The 10,163-nt window shown below is 38.5% G+C and overlaps 1 protein-coding gene across 1 annotated transcript in view; it reads left to right on the top strand.

Annotated features, from left to right (window-relative positions):
• The first annotated feature begins 2,931 nt into the window (after window positions 1-2,931).
• Window positions 2,932-10,163, top strand: part of LOC118242288 (thyroglobulin-like) — a 33,586-nt gene continuing 26,354 nt past the window's right edge. The window contains exons 1-3 of the mRNA XM_081698647.1: window positions 2,932-2,950; window positions 3,653-3,868; window positions 9,453-9,668. Of these exons, the coding sequence (XP_081554773.1) occupies window positions 2,932-2,950; window positions 3,653-3,868; window positions 9,453-9,668 (451 nt within the window). The remainder of the gene's footprint in view (window positions 2,951-3,652; window positions 3,869-9,452; window positions 9,669-10,163) is intronic.

Genomic DNA, 10,163 nt, shown 5'->3' with positions numbered 1-10,163 from the left:
CAAAAACTGTGATTGCCATTGGCCAGTCCGCTTTCAGAAGGAATTTGACATGCTTCAAATTGACCAATCATGATGAAACTTAATTGCTGTGGATTCCTAAAGATTCTCTGTGACTCTGTAAAATTTCAAAACATTTGGCCATTAGGGGGGCCTATTCAAGATTATCAAGTATATCTTTTACATATTTTAATTTAGGAAGATGTTATTGGATGAATGTGATTCTTTGCAGGAGTGCTAACAACAGTGCATTTATAACTGCCTTTCAGAAATGTATGCTATTTTTGCATCAATAATTATATAAAATTTGCACTTTTCGAGCTAGTCCTAGGATTTTAATTTAATCACATCAAATTAGGTCGTGCAATAATCAACAATGTCTTAAACTAAATAATTATAAAAAAATATTGACTTTTTGACTATGTGGCTGAAAACATTGATCAAATGCGTTCCTGTATGATTTTCTTAGTTGTAACGCTGAAACTCTGATTGATTGATTTTGACCAAAATGGACAGATCTATTCACAGTATAACATTTTGAGGAAAACTACAAAGTTTGAGACAAATCGGTCACCGAGAGGCATTACAGTGCACAATTGTCTATTTTAAATATTAGCACAGACCTTGTATTTTCATATCTAAATGGACTGAAATGAAGGTCACATCAACAGAAATTTACAGACATGCACTATAATTGAGTGTGATGTTGACTGCTAGGTTTGAGAGACATAGATGTTCAGGATGCTCTACAGTGTAAATTATTAGCACAAGCCTTGTGTTTAACTCCATATAGGGGCAAAAGTCAGGAAAAGTAGTTCACATTAACAGAAACATTTACAGACATATATGTAACAACATTCTGATGCGGTCTGCAAAGTTTGAGACAGTTAATACATCAAGAGGCTCTACAACGTAAAATTAGCATACACTAAAAAACAAAACGTCAGAATGAAGCAGAGAGATTTTACAAAATATCAGATGAAGTGCTACTCAGATTTTACTCAAGTCTGTGTATAGAATTTGAGGCCCTGTGAAGGACAATGTGAATCTAATATGATGACTTTTCTCTCCCTCTCTCTCTATATGTAGCCCCATCAGAAAGTCGTAAGACTAAGTGTGAGCAGGAGAGGGACAATGTGATGGTCAAACACATGATAGGAGCCTTCATCCCTCAGTGTGATGAGGAGGGTCACTACAGGCCTCTACAGTGCCACCCCTCCACAGGATACTGCTGGTGTGTGAACAGTACAGGGCAGAAGATAGAAGGAACCAACACCCCACCTGGTACCAAAACTCCCAACTGTGAAGCTCCAGGTAAAACAGTGGCACTATAATTGAGAGCAATTAAAGAGTTTTGAGGCCATTCTCATGTTGTACTTATGGGTTTGACTAAATTAACTACTATGCATATAATCAAAATTTTTGTGTTTAAATCCATATAGACAAAGGTCAGGAAAAGTAGTTCAAATCAATACAGAGATATATAAACATATACACGATGACAATTCTGACATTCCTTGCAAAGTTTGATGGAGATCAGGAGGCTCTACAGTGCAGAATTCTCTAATTAACATATAACGACAGGCCTTGTGAAGTGAAAGACAGGAAAAGTAGTTCATATCCAAACATAAATTTACACATATTCAAGTAAGTACAAAAAAACCTTGTATATTGAATTCAGATTCAAGAGGTTATGAGCCAAAATTGCCACTTTGTAAATTTTACACATGAGCAAAGCAAGCAATACTTGCAGTTATATCATATAATCAGTGCAGGTAAAATTCATTATGTCAGTTTGTACATTTTAAACACCATTAATTTGTCTTTAAAATGTTGCAAAGTGAGACTTTTAATCAAACCTGCAAAGAAATGGACCTTCAGATCCATTGAACCCTTCAGAAAAAAATACAATACCTAGTTCAGTCTATACCAAACTTCACATACACCTGTGCTTTCATTCACTTATTCCACTAACAACAAAGCTTCACACATTACTTGAAAACTTTAATTTGCAGCCCTCCAGTCTGACTGATTGATATCCATAAATATTATTTAAAGTAACAGGTACTGGGGCCTTCTTTGGCCTCATGGTGGCGCTATAGCACAGCCATTTACATTTCTGTGATTATCTCCCACAGTATAAAGCATAGAGATACATTTCCACTTCTTTTGCTTTCCTTGGCTCAAACCAAACAAAAAAGGTTGATGGAACTCTAAGCTCTGCCCACTGAGATCGATAATTTGCACAATATGTGAAACCTACTTTTGCAAAATAATCATAGGTTTTTCACCCTATCACCACAATCTTAATATGAAAATATTCACATGAATTTGACACTCAATATTTATCAAAATCATTTTGAAATTGTCAAACAATATGGCTGCAATACGCAAATGAATCATTCAGGAAGTTAGCATATTTAGCATGAACAATTAAAACTCAGCCAATTAGCTTTCATTAGAAATTTGAAATGCTGCAAATTGACCAATCATGATGAAACTTATTTGCTGTGGATCCTGAAAGATTCTGTTACTCTGTAAAGTTTCAAAACATTTGGCATTAGGGATCCCTATTCAAGATAATCAAGTATATCTCCAACATATTTTAATTTAGGAACATAATATTGGATGCATGTGATTCTTTGCAGGAGTGCTAACAACAATGCATTTATAACTGCCTTTCAGAAATGTATGCTATTTTTGCATCATTAATTATAGAAAATTTGCACTTTTCAAGCTAGCCCTAGGATTTTTATTCAGTTACATCAAATTAGGACTTGCAATAACCATCAAAGTGTTAAACTAAAATATTATAAAAAAATATTGACTTTTTTACTGCATGTGGCTGCAACCCATTAATCAAATGCATTCCTGTATGACTTTTCTTAGTTGTATCTCTGAAACTCCATGACAGTTTGTGTGATTTTGACCAAAATGGCCAAATCTTCTGACGGTATAACATGCTTAGGAAAACTACAAAGTTTGAGACAAATCGGTCACCGAGAGGCATTGACATAGATGCTCAGGATACTCTATTGCTGAAGCTCTGACAGTTTGAGTGATTTTGACCAAAACGAACAGATCTATTCACAGTATAACATTTTGAGGAAAACTAAAGTTTGAGACAAATCGGTCACAGAGAGGCATTAAAATGCACAATTGCCTATTTTGCATATTAGCACAGGCCTTGCTTGCTCATATCTAAATGGACAGAAATCATGAAATGTAGATCCCATCAACAGATAAATGACATGCACTGTAAGTGACTGTGATGTTAAGTGCCAAATTTGGGAGAGACAGACGCTCAAGAGGCCGATCAGTGAAAATCACCTGTTTTGCATATTAGCAGAAGCCTTGTGTTTGAATCCATACATGGGCAAAAGTCATGAAAAGTAGTTCACATCAACAGAAACATTCACAGACATACATGTAACAACAGTCTGATATGGCCTGCAAGTTTGAGACAGTTAATTCATCGGGAGGCTCTACAGCATAAAATTAGCATACGCTAAAGAACAAAATATCAAAATATCAGATGAAGTGCTCCTCAGATTTTACTCAAGTCTGTGTATAGAATTTGAGGCCCTGTGAAGGACAATATCAATCTAATATGATGTCTTTATTCTCCCGCTATCTGTATATGTATCCTCATCAGATCATCCTAAGACTAAGTGTGAGCAGGAGAGGGACAATGTGACGGTCAAACACATGATGGGAGCCTTCATCCCTCAGTGTGATGAGGAGGGTCACTACAGGCCTCTACAGTGCCACCCCTCCACAGGATACTGCTGGTGTGTAAACAGTACGGGGCAGAAGATAGAAGGCACCATCAGCCCACCTGGTACCCCAACACCCGACTATGAATCTGAAGGTAAAACAGTGGCACTAAATTTCGGTGGGAAAAATATTTAGTACAATTAAAGAGTTTTGAGGCCTGTCTCATGTTGTACATATGGGTTTGACTAAAAGAAATTAACTATTATACATATAATCAAAGTCTTAGTGTTTAAATCCATCTGGACAAAAGCCAGGAAAAGTAGTTCACACCAATACAGAGATCTATAAACATATACGCTATGACAATTCTGACATTCCTTGCAAAGTTTGATGAAGATAGCCCATCAGGAGGCTCTATAGTACAGAGTTCTCTACTTAACATATTATGATAGGCCTTGTGAAGTGAAAGTCAGGAAAGGTAGTTCATATCCACACAGAAATTTACACATATTCATGTGAAGACAAAAAAACCTTGTATATTGAATTCAGATTCAATAGGTTATGAGCCAAAAGTGCCACTCTGTAAATTTTACACATGTGCAAAGCAAGCAATACTTGCAGTTATATCATATAATCAGTGCAGGTAAAATTCATTAGGTCAGTTTGTACATTTTAAACACCATTAATTTGTCTTTAAAATGTTGCAAAGTGACAGACTTTTTATCAAATCTGCAAAGAAATGGACCTCCAGATCCATTGAACCCTTCAGAAAAAAATACAATACTTAGTTCAGTCTATACCAAACTTCACATACACCTGTGCTTTCATTCACTTATTCCACTAACAACAAAGCTTCACACATTACTTCACAACTTTAATTTGCAGCCCTCCTGTCTGACTGATTGATATCCATAAATATTATTTAAAGTAACAGGTACTGGGGCTCTATAGTACAGAATTCTCTACTTAACATATTCTGATAGGCCTTGTGAAGTGAGAGTCAGGAAAGGTAGTTCATATCCACACAGAAATTTACACATATTCATGTAAAGACAAAAAAGCCTTGCATATTCAATACAGATTCAATAGGTTATGAGCCAAAAGTGCCACTTTGTAAATTTTACACATGTGCAAGGTATGCACTACTTGCATGTGACAGACCTTTCATCAAACTTGCAAAGAAATGGACCTCCAGAGCCAATGAACCCTTCAGAAAAAATATAATACCTAGTTCATTCTTTACCAAACTTCACATACATCTGTGCTTTCACTCACTTAGTGCACTAACAACTAAGCTTCACACACTACTTCATAACTTTAATTTGCAGCCCTCCATTCGGACTGCTTGATATCCATAAATATTATTTAAAGTAACAGGTACTGGGGCCTTCTTTGACCTCATGGTGGCACTATAGCACAGCCTTTTATATTTTTGTGATTATCTCCCACAGCATAAAGCATAGAGATACATTTCCACTTCCATTGCATTCCTTGGCTGAAACCAAACAAAAAAGGTTGATGGAACTCTAAGCTCTGCCCACTGAGATTGATCATTTGCATAAAATGCAAAACCTAATTTGGTAAACTAATCATAGGTTTTTCACCCTATCACCACAATCTTAATATGAAAATATTCACACGAATTTGACACTCAATATTTATCAAAATCATTTTGAAATTGTCAAACAATATGGCTGCTATACACAAATGAATCATTCAGGAAGTTAGCATATTTAGCCGGAACAGTTAAAACTCAGCCAACTAGCTTTCATAAGACATTTGACATTTACCTTTACATTTAAAGCATTTAGCAGATGCTCTTATCCAGAGTGACTTACAAAAATGCTTTGTATATATCCTAGTACAGTAGGTTAGAGTCCAACATACCAATGAACTAGAATACTGTAGAAATACAGGGATCAATGCTGAAACCTAGAAGTATGAAATACATAAGGTCTATCTTAAACAATGATAAGTGCAATAAACAATAAGTGCTAGAGTTTGTTAAACAACATCAGTGTAATAAACAATACCCTACAATAAGTACTAATTTAGTCAGTCAATATTGGAGCAGGGTCAGTAGTCCTTTACATATTCCATGAATACATGGGTCTTTAGTTTGTATTTGAAGCCTGCAAAGGACTCTGCTGTCCGGACAGGAAGTGGAAGTTCATTCCACCATTTTGGAGTCAGGACAGAAAATAGTCTCGATGCTTGTCTTCCATGAGACCTGAAGCACAGTATTTCAAGCCGAGCTGTACTTGAGGTTCAAAGTACTCGAGGTATGGATCGGGCTTTGACCATTGACCTCGTATGAAGGAGCTGGTTAATTTTTGGCTTTGTAGGCAAGCATCAAGATTTTAAATCAGATGCGTGCAGCTACTGGAAGCAGTGGAGTAACGTGTCAACTTCAGAAGATTGAAGACCAGTCTTGCTGCTGCATTCTGGACAAGTTGTAGAGGTTTGATGGCTCTTAGAGGAAAACCAGCAAGTAGCACATTGCAGTAGTCTATCTTTGAGATCACAAGAGACTGCACAAGCATCTGCGTACCTTCCTGCAAGAGAAAGGGCCGAATCCTTTGTACGTTACAAAGGAGAAATCTGCAAGACCGGATTAGATTTGAAACATGAGTTGAGAACTGGCTGTCCAAAGTTATGCCCAGGCTACGGGCAGCTTCGGATGGTGATACCAGGGAGTTCTTAAAAGAAACTGTGAGGTCATGTTAAGGGTTGGAAGTACCTGGGATGAACAGAAGCTCAGTTTTATTGGGGTTGAGCTTCAAGTGGTGGGCTGTGATCAAAGACGCAATGTTAGTCAAGCATGCTGAGATACATCTCGAGACCTGCATGTCAGAGGGTGGAAAAGAAATAAATAATTGAGTGTCATTAGCATAGCAGTGGTAGGAGAAACTATGAGAAGATATTATATCACCAAGAGAATGAGTATACAAAGAGAAGAGAAGGGGGCCCAATACTGAGCCCTGTGGAACACCAGTGGAGAGTCTAAATGGTTTGGATGTGGATCCTCTCCATGACACCTGATAGTTTCAGTCCTATCTGGAAGGATGATCCTATATCCAAGCAGAGCCAGTCACACCAAGCCTGGAGAGAACAGAGAGAAGAATGTTGTTATTCACTGTGTCAAAGGCTGCTGAAAGGTCTAGAAGAATCAAAACAGATGACAGTTTGGCAGCTTTAGCAGCATGAAGTTTCTCTATCACTGCTATGAAGGCTGTTTCTGTAGAATGTGCTGGTTTGTAGCCAAACTGGTTAAGATCATGCAGCTGGTTCTGGGTGAGGAAAAGAGACAATTGACTGTAAACTGCTCATTCGAGGGCTTTTGAGAGGAAAGAGAGAAGTGATACCGGTCTGTAGTTGGTAACGTTGGAGCCGTCGAGTATGGCTTGCTTGAAGATTGGTACCACCCTGGCAGTTTTGAATGCAGTTGGCACATATCCAGAAGATAAGGAGTTGTTGATGACAGAGATGAAAGGAAGCAGATCTCTTGCGATTGTCTGGAACAGAGCAGAAGGAATTGGATCCAGCGGACATGTAGTCGGGTTGCTGGAAGTCAGGAGTTGAAGAATTTCATCTGAGGAGATGGGAGTAAAAGAAGTAAGAGAGTTGGATGTTGGGGAATACACATTGGTTGGAGGGGTGGGAACAGAGAAAAAGGACTGGCAGATTGCTGCAACCTTCTCCTCAAAGAAGGTAATAAAATCCTCAGGAGTAAGAGATGAAGGAGGTGGAGGATTAAGGAGAGAAGAAAAAATAGTGAAGAGCTTGCGTGGATCGGATGCTGATGATTCAAATTTTTCTCTGTACTAGGATGACTGCGGCTGTTACTTCCAGTGAGAGCTTGGAAAGGAGAGACTGGTATGAGCTGAGGTCTGAATCTAGATGAGATTTCCTCCACCGCCTGTCTGCGGTCCTTAGTTCTCTCCTGTGGCAGCGAAGTGTTTCTGTTAGCCAGGGAGCAGATGGGGAGGACTTAGCCGGTCTAGAGGAGAGAGGGCACAGAAGATTCATTGATGTGGAGAGTGTAGAAATGAAAGAATTTGTAACTATATCTAACGAGAGAGAAGACGGAGTCAGGGTGCGGAAGGGTGGACAAAATAGCAGAAGTAAGGGAAGAGGGAGTTATGGAGTGCAGATTGCGACGGAAGGAGGAGGAACTCGTTAGGGAGGACTGGATGGAAAGAGAAGGAAGGGGGAGAGAGAAGGATAGAAAGTGATGGTCTGAGAGGTGGAGGGGGGTGACTGTGTTGTCCAATGCTGTGGTGGTACGGGGGAAGATCAGGTCGAGAACATTGCCTGCTTTGTGAGTTGGAGGAGAGTGGTTGAGGGTGAGGTTGAATGCTGTCAACAGTGGAAGGCTGCAGGAGGAATGCAGTTTGTCTGATGGAAGGTTGAAGTCACCAAGGAGAATGATTGGATTTCCTTCAATGGGGAATTGACTCAGGAGGATGTTGAGCTCATCAGTGAAGTGATCTAGGGAACCTGGAGTGCGGTAGATGACAATGATAAGACATGCTTCAAGTTGACATTCCAGACATGCTTCAAATTGAGCAATCATGATGAAACTTAATTGCTGTGGATCCTTAAAGATTCTGTTACTCTGTAAAGTTTCAAAACATTTGGTCATTAGGGGCCCCTATTCAAGATAATCAAGTCTATCTCCAAAATATTTAATTTAGGAACATAATATTGGATGCATGTGATTCTTTGCAGGAGTGCTAACAACAGTGCATTTACAACTGCCTTTCAGAAATGTATGCTATTTTTGGATCATTAATTATAGAAAATTTGCACTTTTCAAGCTAGCCCTAGGATTTTTATTCAGTTACATTAAATTAGGACTTGCAATAACCATCAAAGTGTTAAACTAAAATATTATAAAAAAATATTGACTTTTTTACTGCATGTGGCTGCAACCCATTAATCAAATGCATTCCTGTATGACTTTTCTTAGTTGTATCTCTGAAACTCCATGACAGTTTGTGTGATTTTGACCAAAATGGCCAAATCTTCTGACGGTATAACATGCTTAGGAAAACTACAAAGTTTGAGACAAATCGGTCACCGAGAGGCATTGACATAGATGCTCAGGATACTCTATTGCTGAAGCTCTGACAGTTTGAGTGATTTTGACCAAAACGAACAGATCTATTCACAGTATAACATTTTGAGGAAAACTAAAGTTTGAGACAAATCGGTCACAGAGAGGCATTAAAATGCACAATTGCCTATTTTGCATATTAGCACAGGCCTTGCTTGCTCATATCTAAATGGACAGAAATCATGAAATGTAGATCCCATCAACAGATAAATGACATGCACTGTAAGTGACTGTGATGTTAAGTGCCAAATTTGGGAGAGACAGACGCTCAAGAGGCCGATCAGTGAAAATCACCTGTTTTGCATATTAGCAGAAGCCTTGTGTTTGAATCCATACATGGGCAAAAGTCATGAAAAGTAGTTCACATCAACAGAAACATTCACAGACATACATGTAACAACAGTCTGATATGGCCTGCAAGTTTGAGACAGTTAATTCATCGGGAGGCTCTACAGCATAAAATTAGCATACGCTAAAGAACAAAATATCAAAATATCAGATGAAGTGCTCCTCAGATTTTACTCAAGTCTGTGTATAGAATTTGAGGCCCTGTGAAGGACAATATCAATCTAATATGATGACTTTATTCTCCCGCTATCTGTATATGTATCCTCATCAGATCATCCTAAGACTAAGTGTGAGCAGGAGAGGGACAATGTGACGGTCAAACACATGATGGGAGCCTTCATCCCTCAGTGTGATGAGGAGGGTCACTACAGGCCTCTACAGTGCCACCCCTCCACAGGATACTGCTGGTGTGTAAACAGTACGGGGCAGAAGATAGAAGGCACCATCAGCCCACCTGGTACCCCAACACCCGACTATGAATCTGAAGGTAAAACAGTGGCACTAAATTTCGGTGGGAAAAATATTTAGTACAATTAAAGAGTTTTGAGGCCTGTCTCATGTTGTACATATGGGTTTGACTAAAAGAAATTAACTATTATACATATAATCAAAGTCTTAGTGTTTAAATCCATCTGGACAAAAGCCAGGAAAAGTAGTTCACACCAATACAGAGATCTATAAACATATACGCTATGACAATTCTGACATTCCTTGCAAAGTTTGATGAAGATAGCCCATCAGGAGGCTCTATAGTACAGAGTTCTCTACTTAACATATTATGATAGGCCTTGTGAAGTGAAAGTCAGGAAAGGTAGTTCATATCCACACAGAAATTTACACATATTCATGTGAAGACAAAAAAACCTTGTATATTGAATTCAGATTCAATAGGTTATGAGCCAAAAGTGCCACTCTGTAAATTTTACACATGTGCAAAGCAAGCAATACTTGCAGTTATATCATATAATCAGTGCAGGTAAAA

Source organism: Electrophorus electricus, chromosome 16 (genome assembly GCF_041902795.1).
Source record: "Electrophorus electricus isolate QZ-2024a chromosome 16, ASM4190279v1, whole genome shotgun sequence".
Classification (NCBI taxonomy): Eukaryota; Metazoa; Chordata; class Actinopteri; order Gymnotiformes; family Gymnotidae; genus Electrophorus; species Electrophorus electricus.
This window is presented reverse-complemented; position numbering and strand designations above follow the sequence as displayed.